At 39.6% G+C, this 27035-nt stretch overlaps 1 protein-coding gene across 7 annotated transcripts in view; it reads right to left on the reverse strand.

The window, feature by feature from the left end:
* The window catches only part of LOC101743647 (kinesin-like protein KIF13B), a 144974-nt gene that overhangs the window by 18670 nt on the left and 99269 nt on the right, over positions 1 to 27035 (reverse strand). For 4 of the 7 annotated variants that reach the window (XM_062668770.1, XM_062668769.1, XM_062668766.1 and 1 more), the window contains exons 6-26: positions 20693 to 20940; positions 19842 to 19989; positions 15791 to 15970; positions 13900 to 14053; positions 12132 to 12280; positions 10271 to 10520; positions 9249 to 9392; positions 8672 to 8782; positions 7650 to 7873; positions 7272 to 7304; positions 6694 to 6855; positions 6016 to 6177; positions 5760 to 5876; positions 5143 to 5362; positions 4641 to 4837; positions 4242 to 4402; positions 3463 to 3577; positions 2854 to 2955; positions 1810 to 1915; positions 1088 to 1279; positions 140 to 284 (exon numbers count right to left, since the gene is read on the reverse strand). In XM_062668770.1, the coding sequence (XP_062524754.1) occupies positions 140 to 284; positions 1088 to 1279; positions 1810 to 1915; positions 2854 to 2955; positions 3463 to 3577; positions 4242 to 4402; positions 4641 to 4837; positions 5143 to 5362; positions 5760 to 5876; positions 6016 to 6177; positions 6694 to 6855; positions 7272 to 7304; positions 7650 to 7873; positions 8672 to 8782; positions 9249 to 9392; positions 10271 to 10520; positions 12132 to 12280; positions 13900 to 14053; positions 15791 to 15970; positions 19842 to 19989; positions 20693 to 20940 (3320 nt within the window). The remainder of the gene's footprint in view (positions 1 to 139; positions 285 to 1087; positions 1280 to 1809; positions 1916 to 2853; positions 2956 to 3462; positions 3578 to 4241; positions 4403 to 4640; positions 4838 to 5142; positions 5363 to 5759; positions 5877 to 6015; positions 6178 to 6693; positions 6856 to 7271; positions 7305 to 7649; positions 7874 to 8671; positions 8783 to 9248; positions 9393 to 10270; positions 10521 to 12131; positions 12281 to 13899; positions 14054 to 15790; positions 15971 to 19841; positions 19990 to 20692; positions 20941 to 27035) is intronic. The other 3 variants (XM_062668768.1, XM_038011164.2, XM_062668767.1) reach the window with 3 other exon arrangements.

Consider the following 27035-nt stretch of genomic DNA (forward strand, 5'->3'; position numbering starts at 1 on the left):
AGGTACAAAAAAATTTGTGTTTTATTTATTCATTTATAAAACTTGTAATCAATCTCAACAGTTTTACGCGCCCCAATATATCATCTTGTTACATTTCTAGAGCACTATTGAATTATTGTGTATATTTGTTCTTACAAACCTGACAATTTTCTTCCGTATCCTGTCGGTGAGGCTCTGTCGTTTGTAAATGTTTAGACCTAATCGTTTCCTGAGTATGAGATCCATGGGGGCCGGGTGGGAGAGGCGCACCGTCGTCTTTAGTATCAGGTACACGCGTTCGTTGGCTGAAAACGATAATTCAGTTGGGTAAATGCCAATCCAGCCATTATAGGGGGTTGACCCAGGAAAATTGACCTACCCAGTATGTTAACCACATATAAACTTGCATTTTGACATCCTAAAACTATTCTCAAAATTCACATATAATTGGGTGGTCGGAAAGTTAATAAAAAATTATAATTATATATTTAGCAATAAATTATAATCTTAATGTTACGAATTTTTGATCTGGACTACCAGTTGACTTCAGATAATTGTCTGACCGCGCGCTCTAGGCCCTCTATCTCGAAACAGTTCAAGGTATAACAAAAATAGAAAAATTGTAGAGTATTTATTTCTCTACAATATTGATAATAAATACAAATAGCGTACATACATAAATACAAATACAAATACAACCCATAGAAAACGAGATATTTGCAAAATATGTAAAAAAAATACTTAATGACTTTAATAAATGACGCTAAAACTTGCGACCATCCCATTATATGAAAATTTTGAGAACAATTTTAGAATGCCAAAATACAAGTTTTTACGTTTTTATTTTCGTATTTTTGTTGTCTTCTACTGGAAGGCGTACAATTGAGCTGATTGAAGTGTTTAGTCCGAGCATGGAATATTACATATTATCTTGCCTTGTAAGAGACGGGTAAACATTATTGAAACACATGCCTATAAAAATATATGTTAAAAAATGGCTCTTTGAATAAATTTCAAGTACAATTGCTTACAAACTGTATAAAGTATGAAGAGCTAAAAAGGTTATATTTTAAATATTTCCTTTTTATTTCATTATACATGCCCTAACCTTCAGTGACCCTGTTGAGGTACTGCGAGTCGTGTATGGAGGAGTCCCAGGACGCGATGGCGGAGACGTCCTTGTCGTGGTGGTGCAGGATCTGCAGCTCGTAGAACTTGTGGCCGAGCTCCTTGGGGAGGATGGAGTTCAGCCCCGCCATGCTCACCTCCTCGCCGCTCGGGTGCGTGGTCAGGTCGTCAGCTGCCGGTTGTGTGGGCTCAATATTAGTTACTAGATAGATTTACGGTAGGCAGCGGCTTGGCTCTGTCCCTGGCATTGCTGAAGTCCATGGGCGATGGTAACCACTGACCATCAGGTGGGCTGTATGCTCATCTGCCTACAAGGGCAATAAAAAAAAGGTACATTTCGACATTTAGTGCAAACCGTCGCCTAATATAGAATTTATCAATTCAAGCCACACCCGCGTTTGTTTTGCACGAACTTTCGTACTTAGCTTATAAAAAATATTTTCTAGTTATTTCTTTGCTGACTGGCTCTAAACTTGGAGTAGTTGGTCTTAGCACTTCCAGTAAGTTTTTCGCACAAAAAACCTAAAAATGAACGGCCACGGCGAAACGCGGTTATATTTTACTAGTGTTATATTGTCACTATGGTGGTAGTAGTATACTGTCGTTTTACTCCGGCGCCAATCTTGTGTGTCCAAAATGTAATTAAAAATTTCCAATTTTTTTTTTTGTAATTAACATGTACTGATTTGCAGTGAAGCATACCGTTGAGATCAAGGAACAGCACGGGGATGTGTTGCTCCATGCCGGGCGGAGGCGTCCAGGCGGCCGGAGCGCCCGGGATGGGGCTGCCAGGACTCGGGACTAGAACCTGAATAAAACAATCAATTAATATTTTGTAAATATTCGAGAATAAAAATGTTTGATAGCAAAAAAACTAAATTTTTTTTGGTACCGAGAATTCATTTTGTGAGTCGTTTGTGAAATTATGAATACTAGTGGCCCCCCGGTAGTCAAAATTGGACTATAATTAATTAAAATATAAGTTTGAACATTATTATGATTCTATTGTCAAAAACTATTTTACTATAAAACTATTATTACTTTTTTATTGAATTAATGTATTTTGACGCATAATTAAAAAAAAATTGCATTCTGCACTCTCTATATTCTCTATAAGTATGGGAAATTTCATACTCCTCCGTCCGCGCAATTTTCGTAAAGAGAGACTACAAAGTTTTTGCTTCAAGTATTAATATATAGATGAGTTAAGACCAGTGTGGTGTATATACCGAACCCTGATAAAAAATAGATATGGGATGGGTCGACTGCACCACTTTATATCGCAGAGCAATCATACCTTCCACTGAATGTAGTCTCTAGAGGTCAGCGTGCGAGTTGTGTCTGGGAACGCTAACGCTTAACCCTTTTAGTGCCGTATAGGTCACCGGTGCCCTACGTGGCGCACTGAATTATGTCGATTTACGTTACTGAGACGCCGGAATATCTAGTAGGCTCTGAGAAAGGCGAATCCGAAGATACTAAGAATGAATCTATTTCTAAAACATACATTAAAAACAAACGAAGGTAAAGTTAGGCAATTAGGCGCTTAGTAACAGAAATCGATATAATTACTTCAGTGCGCCGCGTGGGGCACCGGTGACCGGCATGGCAGTCAAGGAGTTAAACACCATGCGGTGAGCTCGTCCCTTACTTAGGACTACTATTCATCTTAAAGTCGTTGACATAATAGTTTTGGCAAAAATTCTTTAATCTTAGGTTGGGATTATAATAAAACAATTAACTTACTGCATTCCGCTCTTCGGTGAGCGACACCCACTGCTCGACTAGAGACTGTTCGCGTTCCATGTCGCGTTCACTCTTCATCGAAGGCGACATGTTTACCAATTTCTGTAGCAGAAAATTCGAGAATTAAACAAGATCACAGTTTACATTACAACCTCTACTGAACGAATTTGTCCCGGGTGGTGTTTTTTCCCCGACGTATACGCTGGTAGTTTAAGAGGCTATTCCAACTACGAACGAACTGGGCCGAACTCTAATCGTCGAGTTTGACGAGGACGGTGACCGAAAGTGAATCCGGGTGATCTGACAAGACGTGTTTCGGGCGACGGTGACTTTGTGTTGCCCCGTCACGGTCAAAAAAGGTGCCCTGTGAGGGTCCCCACTGGAATACCGCGTCCTGCATGTTCCACCCCGAAGAGGAGCCGTGGGTCTTGGTTTAAACAACACAACTAGCAGTGGTTCCGATTTAATTAAAATATCTCAAGACGAAATCGGCACTTGCTTATGTAGACTTGAATACCTGTTCATCAACAGGTGAGCTCCGTGACTCACGTACGTTAGTCAAAAATAAACTAAAGCCATTCATCAACACAGTATAGTATTCCAGGTGACCTGTAGCTGTGCGTGCAAGTGTTGTCTGCGCCGGGCCAGAGCGTCGCTCCAACGTTCCCGCAGCGTGGCCAGGTCCTCTTCCTGATATGAATCCAAAGGTTTTTGTAAGCGGGATCTGTGGACAGTTTCAAAAAAACTCGTATAGACATATAACCGCCATGTACAATAGTAGCGTGCAATATTAACGTCCGTCTGGTGTAGTGGTAAGTGACATGGTCACTACACTAGGTCGCGGGTTCGAATCCCGCCAAGGGAAGATATTTGTATGATAAATATAAATATATTTTCCAGGGTTATGGATGTATATTAAATATATGTATGTGTATAATAAAAATCTTACATTTATTTCCGATATCTGGTACCTGTAACACAAGTTCTTTACGAACTTATTACGGAACCAGTTAACGTGGCGTGATTGTTAGTAAAATATTTATATTTATATTAAATGCTCATTATAAAATTGTGAGGTTATAAGATTTAGAAAATTACGGTTTGGCTTTGAAATTATTACAATTTTTTTTTAACTAGTTTGGTATTGTTGAGGTGGGTCATATGAGGACACCTGCTCTCCTCAAGATGTTAAATTTCAAGGTGGAGATACAAACCCACTATGACTCTTACCAATACTTAAATGATGTGAAAAGTAGAAGTTGATAATGGAAGGATACTAAGTATTACGACCCACATCAAAATAAGAAAAATTGAAACATTGCAAGTTTATGATTTGTAATGAAAAAAAAATATGGACATCCTTCGATGCAGACGAGAACTTCACGTACCTGACCGTGACCGAGCCCACCTCGACGCTGACAATGTGCTGACATATGATCGGCAGCGTCCCCGAGTTCTGTGCGGGCTTCACGCGCACTGCGATCCGCCGCTGCTGACCCTGACGCAGCTGGTACACGCCGCCCGTCAGCATGTCGCCGCGCGCCACCACCTGCAGCCCACACGCCGCCTTGCACTCGAACCGTATTATGTCATTACAGCACGGATGAGTACTAACGTTTGTTATAAACGTTATGTATATTGTATGAAGTGTCGAGAGGTAAACTTAGCCCAGCAAGCTTCAAGAAACTTTTACCGAAATATCGTCTAGTTTGAGATATGCCGTTGAAATCTCATTTCTTAGTAACGATTGTTCCGAGTTCGAAAGAGAGAGGAGATGCGGGGCGTACCTCGACCGGCGCGTATTCTCCCTGCTCGTTGAGCTCGTGTATCTGCACCCAGAGCTGGATCTTCCTGGAGAGCTCGGCCCAGCGGTCGGCCAGCGAGCGCGCCTGCGCCAGCTGCTGCTGCTCCACCTCCCAGTTGCCGCGCGCGCGACTGAACCCGGCCGACCGGTGGCCCCACACTTCGATCGACAGAGCACCCTCTGTGGACAGACAATCACAAAACTGTCTAATAATCATTTAATCTATACTAATATTATAAAGAGGAAAGATTTGTTTGTTTCTTTGTATTGAATAGGCTCCGAAACTACTGAACTGATTTGAAAAATTCTCTCATTGTTTGGAAGCTACACTATTCCCGTGTGACATAGGCTACAATATTTTTTTTAAAAAATTAGGGATCCTTACTAAAACTCCAATAATGTAACCCAAGGTGTAAAAAAATTACTTTTCTTTTTTTAATGAAGGGAATGGGCTCGAATCCTTTACCGAAAAACAGTGCACCGACCTGCACAATGCTCGATGAATTCCTCGGTAAGCGGCACAGTGAAGTCCCTGGCGTGATCGAAGCGATGCGTGACGTGCGGCGCGGGGCGCGGCTCGGCGCACACTGCGGGCGGCACCACCACGGCCTCCCCTCCCCCCCACACCGAGTACTGACAGAACACGAAGTGCGACAGAGACGGCGGCAGCCCGCTCGCCTGTTTTATTACGACGCGGATCGTCACCTGAAGAACAGACATTTTTTTTTATTGCTTAATTGGATGGACGAGCACACAGCTCACCTGGTGTTAAGTGGTTACTGGAGCCCATAGACATCTACAACGTAAATGCCGCCACCCACCTTGAGATTTAAGTTCTAAGGTCTCAGTATAGTTACAACGGCTGCCCCGCCCTTCAAACCGAAACGCATTACTGCTTCACGGCAGAAATAGGCAGGGTGATGATATCTACCCGTGCGGACTCACAAGAGGTCCAACACCAGTAATTAAGACATTAATCTATTAGCTTCAATTGCTCACTCCCTACAGTGACAAAGCGCCTGAGATCGACTGCCGATTACTACTTACTAGTCTTCATTTATTTAGCAGGAAAATAAAATAAATTATCAAATTAATAGAATACCTGTTGTGACGCAGGATCAACGGGTTCATCATCATCTCTCATGTCACCGGAGCTATCTGATGCAGCTTCACAGATGCGATCTTGGGGAAATTGACCTGCCACGCGACTTATCTCCACCTGGACGTGAGAAAAAAATGATTAAGCGGTTATTTAAAGCAGTTCTGATATTTGGAATGTCCATAATCACGTTAGCTATTTCAGTCACGTAACAATCATTACAATGACTCATCAGCCAAAATATTTCAGAATGACTCACTTGTAACCTTCCAGCCACTTCTCCCTGTTGGCTGATGATGGGGGTGTGATAGTCGAGAGTGACGTCATGGAATAACGCCTCGAGGAACACGTTGGCAACGCCGATCAAATTATGGTTCTCTTGAGACTCGTAGAAGGGATCCACAGTCTTCTCAGTTTGAATCTGAAATTAGATTTTCTCTTTGCAACATTCTCAACGACCAATAAATTCAAGTTAAAACATTTGATTTTTCAAAATATATTAGTCGCCCACTAATATCTCATACCACGAAGACTCGATTGTTTCTAATACAAAGGTAAACATCATAATCATTCTCCTGCCCTTCATCCAGTCACCTGGGGTCGGCGCAAAATGTTTTCTCCGTCCATATTTCACTATAATATAGCATTTCTTCGCTTACCCCCTCTTACATATATCCATTTCTTCTTAGGTCTACCTCTTCCTCTATACCCTTCCACATTCATAGTTAACTCTCTCTTACCAACCTCATTTTCATTTCGTCTCATCACATGTCCATACCATTCCAAACGCGCTCTTCTCAACTTCTGTATCACAGCACTTTCAGACTTCCTTTAATATATTCATTCCGCATTCTATCCATTCTCGTTACTCCACACATCCATCACAACATTCGCAAGGTAAACGTTAGAATATATAAAACGTCTCAGCTGTGTTTACCTCCTCCAGTTCTTCCTCGCCTCGTTGTTGTCGACGTCGCCACTCGTCATACATTTCTCTCATGTCGACCAATTTGTTATCGAGTTTCTCCATTGACCACACTTGGCCGCCCCGACCTGGCCGCTTCACCATTATAGCAGGCTCAGACACGAAAGCCCCGCGCTGTCAATACAAAACACAATATTAAGTTAATTATCAAATCGATTTTGGCGTGTCAAACAAACAAGTTCTATCGATTTAATGATTATCGATATTTCTATCGACGTATTACAAACGTATCGAATAACAGATTTAAAAAAACTACAGAAACCAAGAAACATTCCGATAGAAATTGAAGTTTGACTAGGAAGAAGATGATCGAAACCGTTTTTGCGGTTCGCGTAATAATATGGCAATCCTTGAAAAGTTCGAAACCAAAATAAATCGACAGGCACAAGCTGTAAGACAGACAGAGATAGCATGACGTCCGCAGTTCCGTCTGCAGATAGAACTAAGCAAGTGTTAGAGCGCCGATGCGGATGCGAGTTAGACAAGACGGACACGAGGCAACGTATACCAGAGTCCGCGACCGGCCTTACCCCGCCCCGACACAGTCGGCCGTCTTCGTCCATCTGAAAAGAATATAATGTTCACATCTTGCGAGCGACGAGATCCGGCTAGCCACGTGTGTTGGAGCGGGATACGCGTCGCTTAGTGCAGGGAATTACGAAACTCAATTTTGTTTTAATGTTAATTAAACCCATGACGTCGACGTGAAAGCCAGTGAGTAAAAAAATTTACGATTTTAACGAAATTATCTCAGAAAATTTGTTTAATTTAAGTATCACAAAAAAAAATCACACATAAGGTTAGGCAGTGGTCCACAAAATGAATCCCCTCGCGATCTCTGTTCGTCGTCATGTATGTACTTGTCCCAGGCGGTGAGAGTAGCATTGTTAGTGTCACTGGCGACGAACCTTGCGATTGGGGCTGAGGTTCTGCGGCGGTATCTGCAGGGTGACGCTGAAGCGGGTGTTCCTGCGCATCTCCTCGGCCAGGAAATTGGCCTCCTGCACCAGTGCGTTGGCTCGCAGGATGTCCGCCTTAAGGCGCCCCAGGGAGCGCTTGAAGGTGTCGTCCCTCTCGGCCGCCCAGCGCTCCACGCGCGCCGCCGTGGTGGGCGTGCACGCCGTCAGCTTGCCTGCCACACGACAGGGGGCATTAGGTGGGTGGCACATTTACGTTGTAAATGTCTATGGGCTCCAGTAACCACTTAACACCGAGTGGACTGTGAGCTCGTCCAACAATGTAAGCAATAAAAAATAAAACAGCAGTCACCACAACGGTTCATTGGCTTCACTTCGTTTACATTCATTATGGAGGTCCTAAGGCCTCATTCGCACGGGAGTTTTTTTAACGCGCGCGTTAAAAAACCGTTCAAATAGAACAGATGCATTTTCTAGTATAGGTTCATACGTCAGCGCTTTTAAAACGCGACGCTTTTTTATCGCGCAGTGTTGCATTTTGAGCACTAAGCGTTGGGCGTTACAGATTACGTCACATCGAGAACGTTATAAAAGCGCCAACGCCGAGTTTTAACGCAAAGTTTTTAAAACGCCCGTGCGAATAAGGGCTAAAGGTACGCGTCCATTGGCCCGCGCCGTCCGCATCGAACGCCGGCATATAAATGCCTGCTTGCTTTGTATTTTTTGCTCATAAGAGCAAAATAAAATCTATCAATCACTTTATCAGCCTTTCGCCCCTCGATATAGCGCGGTGAACGTAACAGTGAGTAAAGCTGCTTTCGCTATACTATTATGCCATATAGTATAGCAGCCTGTACTTAGCTAATAATATATAGTACAGTGCAGTGTGATTGTGTCCATAAACATGTATGGTGTGCGATATTGTTGTACTATGAGCTATATATTATATGTTGTTATGTTATAGCGTAGTCTGAAAACAGCTTATAGTAAATATAGTTTACATTGTAACTCACCTAATTTGAGCGGATCGTAGGAGTAGGGCGGGTACGGGGTTGACGGAGACAGTATATTCCTGAGCTGCTGAAATTGCCTTTCGTATTCCTGCCGTTGTTTCTCTAAGGCCACTAAAATTATATTAAACAATCGATTATCATATTGAGCCGTGATCTCACATTCGTACCATTTGGATAGTGCTCTGAGCAATTGTTCGAGATGATACCATCATCTCGTTTTTACCATCGCACCGCCCGCACAGCCCGCCACCGGAGTAGAGTTCATCCATACGGCCTGGAGCCTCTGCGGTCATCCACAGTGCGTTTCCAGAGGTATTTTTTGCCACGTACCATTCGACTATGGAATGAGTTCCCTCCACGGTGTTTCCCGAGTGCTATGACATGTCCTTCTTCAGACGAGGCTTGTGGAGAGCGTATTAAGCGGTAGGCAGCGGCTTGGCTCTGCCCCTGGCATTGCTGAAGTCCATGGGCGACGGTAACCACTCACCATCAGGTGGGCCGTAAGCTCGTCTGCCTACAAGGGCCATAAAAAAAAATCATTAGGAGGGTAGGTGCTGATAAAAGTCGATGACGTCACCTTGCTTGTCCTCCTCGTGCTGGCGCTCGAGGCGCGAGATGGCCGTCTGGATGGGGTCGTTGCTGAGCTCGTTGAGCATGATCTCGTCTCGAGCGAAGTTGTAGTCGATCTGCTGCGCCGGCGTCTGCGGCTCGGACGCGCCGGCTGCACGGGACACGACAAACCATTTATTTTTGCTTTGATCATTTTAGTTCACGCAGAACATTATTGTGGGAACGCGAGGTGCGAAATTGTGCGAATTATTTTATTTTGTCAATTCAATGTTTCTTAAAGTATAACTGTGTTTTAACATTGGTCTATTAAGTATTTAGCATTTGTAAGAGTGCATAAATGGGGGTAAAAGAAACAGAGCTCCCGGAAGAAACTTTTCAAGTTCTACTTCACTAAGAGAGTCTCAGTAAATAACCACCATTTCATTGCATTTCATCTCGTCTAATTTCATCCTAATTGACTAAAGTCTTAAATTAATAAACTTCATCTCATTTCGCTTCCACCTTTCATTTTTCATATTATAACAACAGAATATAAGATTTGACTTAAAGGTCTCGTTACCAAAGCTTAATAAAAATTTAAAATCAAGCGACCTTTGTGAATTGATCCGATTTATAGGCAAACATCCTAGTCTACCCGGATCGTGGAAGAGTTTCTATTTATATAAACTAAAGCAGCATTATAAAGCTTTTTAAGAATATAAGTGATATATATAAAAATTGCTGTTCGTTAGTCTCACTAAAACTCGAGAACGGCTGGACCGATTTGGCTAATTTTGATCTTGAATTATTTGTGGAAGTCCAGAGAAGATTTAAAAGGTAGATAAATATGAAAATGCTCAGGATTAAATAAAAATAACAATTTTGTTTTTCCTTAGACGTGTCCCCCGTCGGACGGATTCCTTTTGTTTGTTTTAAGTTTATTTTATACAAAAGCTTAGGTCTTTTATTTATCGATTGAGGCACTACGAAGTCTGCCGGGTCAGCTAGTAAGTGATAAACATCTCAGCTACTAGTTGGGTAGGAGCTTACCCGAGGCCCCGGTCGCTTTCTTCGGGCAGTTAGCCCTGAAGAAGTGGTGGTTCCCCCACAGGATCCGGTCGGCGTGTCCGAGGCGCACGCGCGACACGACGGGCGTGCCGTTGACGAAGCAGCGCGCGGCGCCCACCGGCTCCATGTGCAGCCCGCCGCCCTCCACCAGCAGCAGGCAGTGCTGCGGCTGTATGCCCAGCCCAGACAGCTGGATGTCGGCCGAGCTGTCCGCGCCCACGAGGGTCCTCTCCTGGAAACCATCGAGAGGTTAACATTAATAAAAGATGTGTGGTGTGTCGTGGAACACCGGAATTTTTTTTCTTGCTTAGCTGTATTGACGAGCTCACAGCCCACCTGGTGTTAAGTGGTTACTGGAGCTCATGGACATCTACAACGTAAATGCGCCACCCACCTTGAAATATAAGTTCTAATGTCTCAGTATAGTTACAACGGCTACCCCCCCCCCCCGCCCTTCGAACCGAAACGCATTACTGCTTTACGGCGGAAATAGGCGGAGTGGTGGCACCTACCCGTGCGGACTCACAAGAGGTCCTACCACCAGTGATTACGCAAATTATAATTTTGCGGGTTTATTTTTATTACACGATGTTATTCCTTCACCGTATAGGAACGAAGTTCCTTATTATAAAAATATTAACTACTAGCGGCCCGCCCCGGCTTCGCTTGGGAAGTAGCGCACGCGATGTAAAGAATTTTACGTATTTTTTTTTTCACATTGGGTTACATTGTAAAGTCGTCGTGGCCTAACGGATAAGACGTCCGGTGCATTCGTGTTGAGCGATGCACCGGTTTTCGAATCCCGCAGGCGGGTACCAATTTTTCTAATGAAATATGTACTTGACAAATGTTCACGATTGACTTCCACGGTGAAGGAATAACATCGTGTACTAAAAATCAAACCCGCAAATTTTAATTTGCGTAATTACTGGTGGTAGGACCTCTTGTGAGTCTGCGCGGGTAAGTACCACCACCCTGCCTATTTCTGCCGTGAATCAGTAACGCGTTTCGGTTTGAAGGGTGGGGCAGCCGTTGTAACTATACTTGAGACCTCAGAAATTATATCTCAAAATGGGTGCCGTATTTACGTTGTAGATGTCTATGGGCTCCAATAGCCACTTAACACCGGGTGGGCTGTGAGCTCGTCCACCCATCTAAGCACTAAAAAAATAAAAATAAAAATCTAAAACAGTGAGGTTGTGTGATTTGTTTTCCTCCCCTAAATTAGACTTTTAACTTTTCTAAGCCGTAAAGTATAAACGCATTGCGCAACACACGTACGTCTTATGACACTACAACAGGTGCGATCGTATGAAAAAGATAATTAAATGTACGCTCTACCTTATGTATCAATTACTATGGCCTTAAGAATCCATACTAATTCTGACGTCGTTTTAAAATTAATTATAATGCAGTTTCGACAAAAAGGTTTTGTAAACAGACATAGCCAAGAGCTCATAGACATCACAACGTGAATGCCGCCACTTAGTCTATTAACATAAGGTTGAAATTTCAATTACATTACATTTACGGCTGACCCAACCTTCGAACCGGACAGAATGACAGTTTCGCATCAAAAATACAGTACCCGCCTGTCCTCTCACAAAATAGGACATCACCAATATTTAATAATAAAAAAAATTCCACTGAATTTCTAACAGGATCTTCTCAGTGAGTCGCGATTCCGATCCGGTGGTAAACTCTGCGATGCACTGCTCTTGCTAGGGCTAGTGTTACCAAATACTCTCAGATTGAGCCCGTGAGCTCACCTACCCGACTGGGTTAGCGAATAGGTATGAGAAAAAAAATTCTCAAGGGAATGATCTTGTCAACATTAAATCACCTTTAAATAGTAGACCAGTAGTTCATTAAGCGACGGATCCGCGTTCAAATTGACGAGGTAATATTTGTTCTTCTCCACTTTAATGCCGCTCGCTTGCACGCTGATCCCCATCTTCTCCAAAGCGTGTTGACGTTCGCCTTGTATTCGTTCTACAAACAACAAATAAAATATATAAACCGCGTAGGGCTATAAAGCAAAAGTTTAAACAAAAGCCTTTTAATTTTATGGCATTGGAAACGGTTTTTGGAAAAACTCTCACACTAGCTCTCGTTAATTTCAGGTCATCTCAAACAACGTTATTGTCAATGATAAACATGTGATTGATGATGATGGTCATGGTACAATCGAATTTCGTTCGGTCCTTTTGACTGTGAAAAATAGGACTTTTACATCAAGAACCAAAAGATCCAGTTTATTATTAACAAAAAAAAAATTGTCGGATATATAATTATTTTTTAAGATTACCAACTGTAATTATTAATTTACAATAATGTATACAAACGTAAAACAAATGTAAAATATCAGTTTTTAATGTCTTAATAACTGATTTCTTTTACTGGACTACAAAATTAATACGGCATTTGTAACATGTTAAAAACTACTTAGACCCCACCCTTATTTTGAAAAAAAAAAGAATTAGGGTTCCGCGAAATAAAAATCAAAACCCACAAAATATTGATCATATTAACATTTATACTGGGTACATAAAACCATTCGAACATTTGAAAAGTGCGAATCATGAATATCCAGCCTTATACCTCTCATAATGTATATTACTCTATATCCCGGACAGTTTCCCAACTGAATTACAGATATCGTTCGTTCGATTCTATTTCTTATCCCCTCTAGGATGTTACAAGAAAACTTTGAACAAAAGAATTTATCTTCACACTAACTTAGACATCAATGTTGTTTGTTACACGGCTTCATTTAGTATAGGCCGGTCCCGTGGTTTTACTACGATTAAATATATAATTCAAAAAGAATAAAATTCGTTATCTCTTCCGGATATAAACTAGTTTTAGCTTTAGTCACTCTCTAGTCGGCTTGAGACGGATGACCTGACTTCACCAGTATCAAAATTCAATCCTAATTTCTTTAACAAACAGGAGAACGGCGTTTCTTATAATAATATTCTAATGAAAGTTATAACATGACTAGCTGTACCCGTCCGCTTCGCTGGGCATTTAAATTTAAACTATTATTTCTCGCCCCCACAAACATTCTCATCATTAACGTCCCCGCAACTGGTGTAGGGAGTCCAACACTCATATAAATATTAGCCTATCCATTAAGTACATGTGTTTTCTACATGGATACCAAGTTTCAAGTCAATCGGATGCATGGTTTAGTAGTTATAACGGAACATCCGTAGAAACCACTGTAGATTTATTTATATAATAGTACAGATATAAATTTTAAAAACTCTTAGGGGCATTCCACTAGATTTAGCTCATAGGTAGGGATCATGATATCGGGGTATGTATGTTTATCACGATAAAAATAGATCTTAACCTGGATTATACCAGCAACCTGCATACATTATAATTTCCGACCAGCTAAATGTTTCAAATTTCACAAAAGCTAACAGTCAATTAGCGTTCTAAAATAATGGTAGTATTTAATTATACATATAGTCCGCACAAAAATGGTGAAACATCACCAGGTATTTCTTAGCTACGTGTACAAAGAACTGATTGAAATCTGAATAGCTATTAATTTTTAGGGGGGAACTGAAAGACCCTACAAAACATTTTGGCACACATACCAGTTTCGACCAGCTTCTCCTCCCAGGTCCGCGACATCTCTTTCATCAGATGTTCGCTTTGCGCGAGCTGTTCATGGACGTCTTCTCCGACGGGTGATCCCTGGAACAGCGACAAGACAACGCCATCAGATCCTCGAATCGCCTCCTCGGTTTCCTGGGCCGTTTCACATATTTTTATTGCATTGGTGAGAGGACGATCTCACCGGTTACCGGAGCCTATAGATATCTACAAAGTAAATGCCGCCACCCACCTTGAAACATGAGTTCTAAGGTCTCAAGTATAGTTACAACGGCTGTCCCGCCCTTCAAACCGAAACACATTACTACTTCACGGCAGAATTAGGCAGGGTGGTGGTACCTACCCGTGCGGACTCATAAGAGGTCCTACCACCAGTAGCATGTGCTTCTTCAAACGAGATTTCATAACAGTTCTAGGCGATGGGCAGAGACTTGGCTGTATTATTGATGTACGTGAAGGACAATAGCCCATTCACTGTAGCAAGAGATCATCTAGCTTCGAAAACAATAAAAATACCCCTACTATCGTTATATACGAGCCTCAGCCGAACTCAAGAGTCTTACGGCTTATCGCCTACACTTTTAGCCGGCCTTCTTTAGTAAATATTTGCTCAATTTGATCGAGCTAACGTATATTAGAGGCACGAATATAATTAAAATGAAATGATCATAATAATATATTGTCTTAGTGAGCTACTTGTTAAGATGTTAAGCCCTTTTACAAAGCTATCTGTCTATTATAAATAAACGTAGATAATATGTTTATCAAACTAGATAATTGTTATTTTTATAAAAACCTAGTCCAGCAACTCTTATAACACCATTTCTATTATGATACTATATTTAGAATGGGTAATGTTTTGTTTATATATTTTTCTTGTTTTATTTTGCTTAGACGATTGGACGAGCTCACGGCCCACTTGATGTTAACCCACTCACCCACTTTCAGACATGATTTCTAAGTCTCAGTTTTTACAGCACAACGGCTGCCCCACCCTTCAAACCGAAACCTATTATTGCTTCAGGACAGAAATAGGCAGGGTGATGATACCTACCCGTGTATCAAAAAATGCCTACCACCAGTTATAATGCAAATTAAAAATTTTACGGATTTGTTTTAATTACACGATATTTTTCCTTCACCGTGGAAGCCATTCGTGAACATTTTTAAGTACGTATTTTTATAAGGTAAGCGGGATTTGAGCACAGAAATAGTCTCATACGAACATAACTCTTAAATTCCGAAAACTATGCCTTTTATGTAGAATATTTACTAGCTTAGCCTCTATTTATCTGTTTAACAAAGTTTTTCAACGTAATTTTGATCGACTCTAAGACGTTCGATTACCTTTCTTTCTCTATCACTATTTATAATGTGCTATTGTCAATAGATATATTTCCCATTTCGATAAAGCAGCACGACACGAGAACCCTCTCATCGTGGCCGCCGGTAACTACTTTGCCGATCTTGCGGACCAAATGGTAAACAGTCGACGTCGCCCAAAACAAGTCATCTCGGATCCTCCCGATCCACTAACGATGCTTTTAGGTACCCCAAGCACCGGTCATCGTACTCGTCGAACCCGTCGCTTACGACGAAGGGGCTCGGCGAGTAATCTAACCCACAGACACAGCCCACTGAGTTTCTCGCCGGATCTTCTCAGTGGGTCGCGTTTCCGATCCGGTGCTAGATTCTGCGAAGCACGACCCTTGCTAGGGTTCGTGTTAGCAACATCGTCAAGTTTGAGCCCCGTGAGCTCAGCTACTAGCCCAGCGACGTTGACATGGTCTCTCTAAACCATCAGCTTAGGTAGAAAAAATAAAAAACGATATATTTCTAATTGTAAATATTGATAATAAGGACATTACTCACAGTTGCGTATTTGAGCATCTCCTTGAGTGCTTCGACCTCCTGTCGGAGCTCCCTGATAATGCGAGCGTTGGGATCCTCGTTGACCACAGCGTGGTTCACGATGCGCTTGGCTCGGTCCGCGTACCTCAGGGTCGACAGCGTTTCTTCGTAATTGTCGGCCGCTGGAGATATCGTTGCCACCTGCCACATTATAACGTACATAATAATATACCTAGTCAGGTCATAAGTATTGTCACACAGTAAAAACTTTTCTTTTAGAATGCTGGCCACAAAAATGTTTATTGAATTCGAATTTAGAATTGTTCATGAAAATAAAAATGTATACTTTTAGAATTTTACTCATTTTTAATAAATGGAGTGGACGCTTAAAGAATACCGTGTTGCAGTTATTGCGTTGCATCGTTGCGGTTACGCGCCAATTCAAATTTTTAACATACTGAAAAATTTAAATATAACCAAAAGATTCGTTTATCGTACCATCAAACGATACAATGAAGACTCTAGTGTAGATGACAGGTCAAGAAGTGGTCGCCCTCGGTCTGTTAGGACTCCAGCAGTGATAAAAGCTGTGAAGGCGCGAATTCAAAGAAATCCCAAACGTAAGCAGAAACTGTTGGCCCTTCAGATGGGGTTAAGCAGAACCACGGTGAAAAGGGTGTTAAATGAAGACTTAGGGCTTCGGGCATATCGAATAAAAACAGGACATCGTTTAAATGCTCGTCTAATGGACCTGAGACTGAAGAGATGCCGCGCTTTGTTGAAGCGGTACGCGGGAAAAAAATATCGGGAAATTCTTTTTTCGGATGAAAAAATTTTTACCGTAGAAGAGAGCTACAACAAACAAAATGATAAGGTGTACGCACACAGTAGTGAAGAAGCGAGCAACCGTATTCCGCGTGTCCAACGATGTCATTTTCCATCCTCGCCCATGGTATGGTTGGGAGTTTCTTATTGGGGCTTAACAGAGGTACATTTTTGTGAGAAAGGTGTAAAAACGAATGCAGTTGTGTGTCAAAATACAGTCCTGACGAACCTTGTGGAACCTGTTTCTCATACCATGTTCAATAACAGGCACTGGGTATTCCAACAAGATTCGGCGCCAGCTCATAGAGCGAAGAGCACACAAGACTGGCTGGCGGCGCGTGAAATCGACTTCATCCGGCACGAAGACTGGCCCTCCTCCAGTCCAGATTTGAATCCGTTAGATTACAAGATATGGCAACACTTGGAGGAAAAGGCGTGCTTAAAGTCTCATCCCAATTTGGAGTCACTCAAGACATCCTTGATTAAGGCAGCCGCCGATATTGACATGGACCTCGTTCGTGCTGCGATAGACGACTGGCCGCGCAGATTGAAGGCCTGTATTCAAAATCACGGAGGTCATTTTGAATAAACTTTAGTGTCATAAGAATCTATGTTTTGTTAAGTTCATTTTGGTATATGAATGGTTACATAATAAATAAACTTGTTTCAATTATTTTACATTAAACATGTGACAGAATTTATGACCTGACTAGGTATATATATTGGAGGGAAGATGTTGGAAGTTAATATATAGGTTAATCGTGAATAATGAATAATACGATCGGTTTACATTTAATCAAGCATATAGGATATGCATTCTTTATTGAAAAGGATTTTGAGAAACCTCCTTGCGCCCGAGAGAGTCGTCAATAACGGATAACCTTAAGGAAACAATATTTATTTTATAATGAGGCCTGTGCTTCTTTTCTCATGCATGGGACTTGTTTTTGTAAGCATGACCGTAGTGTTCGAGAAATTCTAATAAAAGCGCTGAGCTATGACTGCAATCCACTTCAAAGCCATTAGAGCCAAATGTTGAAGTGACAAAAACTTAAATCAAGCTAATCTTACAAACTACGATTCAATTTTGTACAGAGAATTCAACAGAAGACGATCCAGAGGTCTGAGTCAAAAAAGTTGAAGTGACCAAGTGTCAGAAGTATTTGGACACGAGACTGAGCCACGCACTTCACTGTGCCACTGACCGACATAAGTGGCTACAAATTACAAAAAACAGTCACATTCTGGCGCATCATGATGCTCAGCAATGAGCGATCGACTAAAGGAGGATATATTTTCTTGCAAAATAAAAACCAAACATGAAATCTGTATATATAAAAATGAATTTCTGTTCGTTAGTCTCGCTAAAACTCGAGAACGGCTGGATCGATTTGGCTAATTTTGGTCTTGAATTATTTGTGGAAGTCCAGAGAAGGTTTAAAAGGTAGATAAATATGAAAATGCTCGGAATTAAATAAAAATAACAATTTTGTTTTTCCTTTTATGTGTCCCCCTGGGACCGATTCCTTTTGTTTGTTTTAAGTTTATTTTATACAAACGTTTAGGTCTTTTATTTATTATTGAGGCACTACGAAGTCTGCCGGGTCAGCTAGTTATAAAAAAATATAGACTCACGAGTTTTCATGTTCATTTTTCGGCTACCATTCAATTGTATTTCCATTATATACAAACAAATAAATAACGTATTTACGTTTTTTACAAGTAAATAATTTGAGAAATTTAATGAACATATTCTCAAAAATGCAAAATCATAACATCGGAAGTGTATTGTAATTATTGAATTGTATTAATTTGACTAAAGGATAATTTAATGAACATATTCTCAAAAATGCAAAATCATAACATCGGAAGTGTATTGTAATTATTGAATTGTATTAATTTGACTAAAGGATAATTTAATGAACATATTCTCAAAAATGCAAAATCATAACATCGGAAGTGTATTGTAATTATTGAATTGTATTAATTTGACTAAAGGATAATTTAATGAACATATTCTCAAAAATGCAAAATCATAACATCGGAAGTGTATTGTAATTATTGAATTGTATTAATTTGAGTAAAGGATAATTTAATGAACATATTCTCAAAAATGCAAAATCATAACATCGGAAGTGTATTGTAATTATTGAATTGTATTAATTTGAGTAAAGGATAATTTAATGAACATATTCTCAAAAATGCAAAATCATAACATCGGAAGTGTATTTTAATTATTGAATTGTATTAATTTGACTAAAGAATAATTTAATGACCATATTCTTAAAAATGCAAAATCATAACATCGGAAGTGTATTTTAATTATTGAATTGTATTAATTTGACTAAAGAATAATTTAATGACCATATTCTTAAAAATGCAAAATCATAACATCGGAAGTGTATTTTAATTATTGAATTGTATTAATTTGACTAAAGGATAGATCAATGACCATATTCTCAAAAATTCAAAATCACAGCATCACAAGTTTATTATAATTATTGAATTATACTAATTTAATTAACGATTAATTTAATGACCATATTCTCAAAAATGCTAAATCATAACATCCGAGGTATATTTAAATCAAGTTCTGTTCGATGTAAACACAACACTATGATCGTGAATAGATTTCTCCATTAAGCCGATAAGCATTCAATGCGTGTATTGATGCGTGTACTTAGGATACGAGAATTTGTCGCCGGCGTCTGGTGACTCAACGGATGCAACATCCCTCGTCGTGTTGAGAATAACTTTACTAGTTACACGGCCCTTACGTCGCTTCGACGTACGTTAGTCATACCATCGTTTCTCTTTCATTTCAAATCGAATAAAGCGTTCCGCGATAGAATTCGGAACTTCGATCGATTACACATGAAAAGGAAATGATATTGAATCGGCAAACAGAATCGAAGCGAATGCTCTTATCATTTAGAGCATTACTGACAGTTTACTAAGACTCATTTTTTTACATATCTAATCGTTGGTAGCCTAAGGGGCTATTCTAAGCTCGCCGGTAGGTGAGCTCACCGTCTCAACCTGAAAGAAATGCTAACACTGGCCCTAACAAGAGCAGTGCTTCGCCGAATCTACTACCGGATCCGAATCGCGATCCACTGTTTTCAATATGTTTAGCCTGACTCGAACAACTTCTGCCATGTAACTCAATTGTTATTTTTTATACGTATCAAGAATTCCAAAACTTCCCAACTTTGAAGTATTAAACCTTTAGAAATCCAAATCTCACCATAACAGTTTTACTGTTGCCGCCGAGGTTGTCTTTCAGCAACCAAGTCAGTACGGAGTCTCGGTACGGTACGAATTTGTCCTTATTCGTTTTGCCCGACGATTGATCAGCCAACTTTGAAATGACGAGACCCAGGGTAGTCAGAGATCTGTTAAAACAACAACCAATTAAACCTGACACCCTGTATACATCGAACAGTGCTCGTTTATTCATGTAGTGTACTAGACTCTTGGAGGAGCTCACCTTATTGCCGCCACCGCACATTGAGAGATGAGATTAAAGTCCCTATTATACTTTAATAACGGCTTATTGGCTTTACAAACAAAAAATAATAACTTGTGGCAAACGTTTTTTTTATTTTTTGTTTTTTTATAGACCTTGTTTGCAGACGAGCATACGGCCCAGCTGATGATTAGTGGTTAACTTCGCCCGTGGACTTGCCAAGGACAGAGCCATGCCGCTGCCTACCGTTGATTGATGTGTGTACCTGCGTTATCTAAATAGGTAAATAGGACTATAGGAATAAGATTCAATAGGTAAATAGGAATAAAGGACAATATAAAGCCAATAGACAATATATTACCAAGCTACTAATCCCGCGAAACAATCGCACGTTCCGCTTTCAAGAACCCGTAGCGTAAAATGATAGGCGTTATATATTGCGGCTGAGACTTCGACTTGGAATCTTACAATGGGTGGCGACACTCATTAGGTGTCATCTGTGGTTTCAGTAACCACTTAACATTCGGTAGAATACTATGCTTATCTAGTGGAATATTAAAGAAAAACGTCCAAAAATGAAAAAGGCAAATTAAGAGTCACAATAACAGTAAAAATAACCTTAAACCTACTTGTTGATATTAGATCCTTCCTTGAGCCTGTCTCCAACAGCACCAGTCTTCACGGCCCTCTCTGATCCGGCTAGATCCACTAGGGATAATCTGGCAACCTTCTCCCCGGTGACACCGGTAGCAGCATCACATAGAGTCTGAGTCAGAACAACGCTGAACACGGCGTGGGATCGTGAAGACTCACTGTTCATGTTCGTAGCTGCCACTGTTCGAGACTTATTACCTTCCGTCATTAAATTGTCGATATCCTGCAACAAAAATATGTTGTGATACAATCATCGAGTTTTAATTACTTTTTTTTATTGCTTAGATGTGTGGACGAGCTCACAGCCCACCTGGTTTTAAGTGGTTACTGGAGCCCATAGACATCTACAACGTAAATGCGCCACACACCTTGAGATATAAATTCTAAGGTCTCAGTATAGTTACAACGGTTGCCCCACCCTTCAAACCGAAACGCATTACTGCTTCACGGCAGAAAGAGGCAGGGCGGTGGTACCTACCCGTGCGGACTCACAAGAGGTCCTACCACCAGTAAGTAAACTACTACCAGTAAAGTACTAGGTAACATAATCAAAACAGTTCCGAATCTAATGATTTTATGCATCAGTAAAACAAACAGCATATGCTTTAGCTTCTTACAACATTATGGTTCTAAAGAATTACGGCTGTTTATTTTGAATTGATCCAAACATTGACTGGCCTCACTGACTTGATCTATTTCGAAAGTAGTAAAAATCGTAACGGCGTCAGTTTTGTATTGTTGAGGAACAACCAGCCTTGTACGCCCGGGGAGATCATGTTTACCAACGTTTATTTTAAACGTCTAGAGAGAGTTAAACATAAACTAAACTTCCTACCTCCCAATATTATTAACTTAGACGTGAATTTATCGCAGGGCCGGATCGGGTGGACATAACTCTTGACGAATTTAATTTAACTAGAGGTCCCGCAGTAGTCGAAGTTCGACTATAATAATTAATTGGAATTGTAAGTTTGTTGTACACTATTATGATTGTATTTTATACTTCTATAACCACAAATTTCACCAAGGCTACACTATAAAAAAATATTAATAAAGACAAACAACATTTAATCTATTCTCAATTTGAGCACAGACGTCAAGAACAAAAGTTTGACAATAAATAGTATGCATGCGTGTGTACGTCAAATACATGGTATGTAGTGTGTGTAATGTTTTCTTTATTGATTTAATGTATCTTTTATGCACTATTTTAAAAGAATATTAGCATTGTGCACTTCTTCTCTATATTCTCTATAAGCGTAGAAAATTTCATACTCCTCCGTCCGCGTAATTTTCGTAAAAAGGGATACAAAGTTTTTGCTTCACGTATTAATATATAGATAATGTCTTACACACAGGCAATAAATAGATATTTTTCCAACACTATTTATATTTCTCTTAGTCCAGCCTAAGGAGTTTCCGACATTAATGTTTCCACAAACGATTTCGCATTTCCTCCATTCAAACTTATTGGAATTAATACAAATTATCTACAGACCCGATAAGTATTCACGAAACTTTATAAAAGGTTAATAATGCCGCAGGATAAATATATCCCCTAAAAACTGTAAATTCGGGTTATATTTTATTTCTATTTTTTTAGGAGGATTATTAGTACTATTCATTTATGTCTCTAGAGTTGCATCTAATGAATTATTTTTATTTGATTTAAATATAAAAAACATTAAATATTATTATTATAATAATTACCATTACAATAATAATATATTTTTTTAATATTAAATATAACAACTTAAATAAAAATAACTCGCTTCGGGTTGGGTATTATGAAAACAAACGAATCTACATGGTCATTCAATCTATCTAGATAAGATATCATGAAATATCAATAAAAACAATTCGAATGTTTTATTCAACTCTGAATTCGTTCCTTTACGTCGGTTATTTTGTTTTGAAGGGCTTCACCGAATACCTCAAGAGACTGCCGAAACTTCTCGGAGCCAAAATTAAATTCATTCAGTGTTGCCAAGTTAAGCCGCGGCCAAGGACTCCGTGTCACGTTTCGCGAAATAGACTTAACCAATGCAAAAGCGACGTTTATACACAGTAATTATAAACAGCTTTTGCTTTTATCGAGTTCGGTGTTTGACGGTAATGAGTTCTTAACTTTCTTTCATCGTTTTTAAACTTGACAATCGAGAAATAACACTGTATTAAAATGAAAGAGAATCACGAGAATAATTCGTAATTATGTTGCAAATATCCCGCGTAACGATAGCAAAAAGGAAAAACCGCTCGCCTGCCCTGGATCAGAGCGTATAAACACAGCAACCAACCGTTTCCTTACCTTGGAATAACTACTATTAACATTCAAACTTCAAACAAACAGAAACAGTGGGGGCGAACCGCATTTTTTTTTTTATTGCTTAGATGGGTGGACGAGCTCACAGCCCACCTGGTGTTAAGTGGTTACTGGAGCCCATGGACATCTACAACGTAAATGCGCCACCCACCTTGAGATATAAGTTCTAAGATCTCAGTATAGTTACAACGGCTGCCCCACCCTTCAAACCGAAACGCATTACTGCTTCACCGCAGAAATAGGCAGGGCGGTGGTACCTACCCGCGCGGACTCACAAGAGTTCCTACCACCAGTAATTGCCTTACTATTGAAATTAGAAAACAGTCTGAATAATAATAATCACTGCTATAGGCCAATTAAGTAGAGACCGATATCGTTCGCTACTAGCAACATTTAAGACCGTTTGTTTATAAAAACCTAATTCGCCATTTTAATATTTACGAATCGTAAACTTTATTACTTTTTGAGATATGTATTTGCAAAAAACTAAACCCCCTTTTTTTTAGTTAATTTTTAATAACTTTTACAATTTTTGCAAGCGGAACTTCATTTTTTTCAAATCATCTAGATGCCATTCCGAATCGAATGACATCTCATTTATAATTTTCGGAGACTGCTGGAAAAAGTTGGTCCAAATGGCACTTGTTGACTAGTCTATATGTCTACGAATCAAAACCATATCTAATTCCTGAATAAGATTTATTTCAAGACGATTTCTCGAACAAAAAAATAAAATTGCCCGCTTTTCCAGCACCTTTTTTCACGTTATACTCATAGTATATATAATACTGAAGGAATAAGAAATATGAAGGAAAAGAATAATCTCCCGATAAAAAAGGGAAATTGATACGAACAACTCAATTTATGAGATTTTTTTACTTATTTCACCGTATCTAGATTGATTTGTTCGTAAATACGTAATACATATCAATCAGACTTCCGATTTATTTGTACTACCGAGGTTTTTGGAAAACTTATTTTTAATCACTACATAGTATTAAACAAAGTCGCTTTCTCTGTCCCTATATCCCTATGTATGCTTAAATCTTTAAAACTACGCAACGGATTTTGATGCGGTTTTTTTTAATAGATAGAGTGATTGAAGAGGAAGGTTTATATGTATAATAACATGCATTAAATAGTGAAGAAATACTGTTATCAATAATAAATTACAGTTCCCTAAGCGAAGCTAGGGCGGGTCGCTAGTATGAATTACAATGAAAACCTGACCCAATGATATACTTATCGTGGAAAACGACTTAAGTAATATTAAAACATTGTTTTGATTATTGTTTTAAATGATAAAATGTTGTTTTGATAAATATCAAAAAATTGAGTAGACGGCATAACGCCAGAGTATAAAAAGGGCGGTACTTGGATAGAGTCAGGAGCCCACTGAGTTTCTAGCTGGATCTTCTCAGTGGGTTGCGTTTCCGATCCGGTGGTAGATTCTGAAAAGCACTGCTCTTGCTAGGGTTCGTGTTAGCAACATCGTCAGGTTTGAGCCCCGTAAGCTCACCTACTAGTTAAGGTTAGTTGTTAAGAGTCAGGTCGGTCAGAACGAAACTGTCGGTTAACCCTGTCATTGTAAAAATGATTTGTTGGGAGTTTCAATAATTATTTTTCAAAAGATTTTATTCAGTTTTACTGCAACAAACTCAGTTCCACGGTATACGACAGAACTGTCGCTCAGCCATTATTGACCTACTGAGTTTCTCGCCGGATCTTCTCAGTGGGTCGCGATTCCGTTCGGTGGTAGATTTATAGAGCTTCAGCTCTTACTAAGGCAGATGTTAACAAACCTTCTCAGGCTGAGCGCCGTATGCTCTCGCTCATTAGCCGTGGTGAAGCCAAAATAGCCTCTCGAGCCTAACGGCAGTTAAGTAGGCAAAAAATGTATAATACACTATATGTAGGTAGAGGGCCCTTTTTGCTTAGATGAGTGATCGTGCTTCACTCCGAGGTGTTAAATGGATACCGGAGCTCGGAAATATCTTAACATGCCGTCTTCTACCTTGAAACATAAGATGGAAGTCTCAAACGTATTGATTACGGACCATCCCGTCTAGTGTTTATCTGTTGGCATCACGTTATCCGTACTCCGATCCAATTAACAGCGGATGACCCGTTTATCATCCGCCCGCCTATAGCATTTTTTTTACAAAACCAAAGTTTCAAATAGTTTATTATTTTCGTTCAACATTTTTTATAATTTCTCACTATACTAGTAGAAAATACTAGCCTACTTCAGTTGAGGAATTCAATGAGAAGCAACCGTTTTCAATTTCTCGAAGCGTTGAATTTATTCATCTCAACCGACGATGCTCTGTGTAGTGAAGGATCAATTGCGCTGGGGGTAAGTGTTAGCTATGCAAACTCCAATATTAACATCGCAGATGAAGGCTAACTTTGTGCTATTTTCTTCGATCTTCGCTGGTCGTAAACATGAAGACTACTTATGCAGTTTTGATGCTTTGCTGAATATGATATGTAGAACATGCATATCTTTGATACTTTTCCAATGGCCAAGTGGCTATGAGTTGACCTTAGAACGTGAGCGATGCATAAACCAAGAGACGGTCCTATTACCTAGGCGCCGCCGGTTTGACTAATAAATTTTTTATCAATGCGATCCTAGTGATATGAGAGATACTAACAATCCATTAACCACTATAAACCTACAGACAACAATCATAGCACACATTGCGGATGTCAAGAATACGGGTGCAGTTGTTGTGTTAATCATTTTGTAAGATTTAATACAATCCTCATAGTCGTTGAAAAAATTACAAGTCGATTCAAATTATTATATACGAGGCTATTGAAATAAAAAGGGGAATATTGGCACCACTCATCTATCAGGTTGGATCCTCTTATCGTAAAGGTGAAACTCCAAGTCAAACAAACAGCCAGAACTTAGCGGTAATTTTAGTCTGCGTACGAGACGGTAGTTAGCTACATATTTTAAGTGTCGACGTTAACACTTCATTAATCGGAAAAATTTACAAATTTTTTTTTAAATAAAAATAGTTGGCTTTCTTACCAAATTTATGTAGCAGAACATTAGTTAATATACTATTATGATTCTACTGCTACACGATACGACATTCCTACAAAATTAAATTTAATTCAAGCTTTTACAAATAACGTTAAAACGTTATATTTACGACCGATTAAAATAGAACGGGTTCTTCAATTGGAATGGTTATACAAACGACTACCATTTTGTTATACAATTAACCCAAAACGAATATAATATACAATACAAATACCCTCTAATTTATTTCTAGGACCCTATCCTTTTGCTTGGCTAATTTCGGTACAGTCACAATTTAATGGCAACTAACCCAACTTAACGCTTCTACAAATTTCGAATGCCCGAATAGAATTAAAGGATCACGTATATACGTTTCAAACGGCAAGGTCAAAGGTTCAGGCTGTGACGTAGGCAAGCTCTCCCTGAAGCCAGGCCTGTTAGTCAAGGTGATGATGCATAAACCTTTTAGTAATTTAAAAACCAAAATTTATTAATGAGTCTGAAATTCAGTTGTCCGCCCAACGCGTATTATCCGAAAATTCTGGTCACAGGCGGCTTTTCTTTGTTCGGCTCTACGGAAAGATGAGCGTTAAAATGAAAAATTAACGGGATACAAACTTTCCAAAATTACATACAGGTTCGTTCGATTTGACTTAAGTAATTGAGATTAATGAAGTAAATCTCCAGTTCGAAATGACTAAAACATAAAAAATTCCGATCATAATTCAATACGATAATTCTAATAAATAAATAATAAATGTAATTACCGCCTCATAGTACATATTTTTCTTTCACTTTTAACAGTATATAGGGCCGCTACATCAAGTGTTATTGTACTTAACTCTATATTCCTATTATCAATGGACAAAGGGAGCATTCCGCCCATTTTCATAAAAAAAAAACTTAAATAATCAGATATATATTATATAATTCAGCCATAACTTTTTCGGGAAAAACT

The sequence above is a fragment of the Bombyx mori genome, chromosome 5 (genome assembly GCF_030269925.1).
Source record: "Bombyx mori chromosome 5, ASM3026992v2".
Lineage (NCBI taxonomy): Eukaryota > Metazoa > Arthropoda > Insecta > Lepidoptera > Bombycidae > Bombyx > Bombyx mori.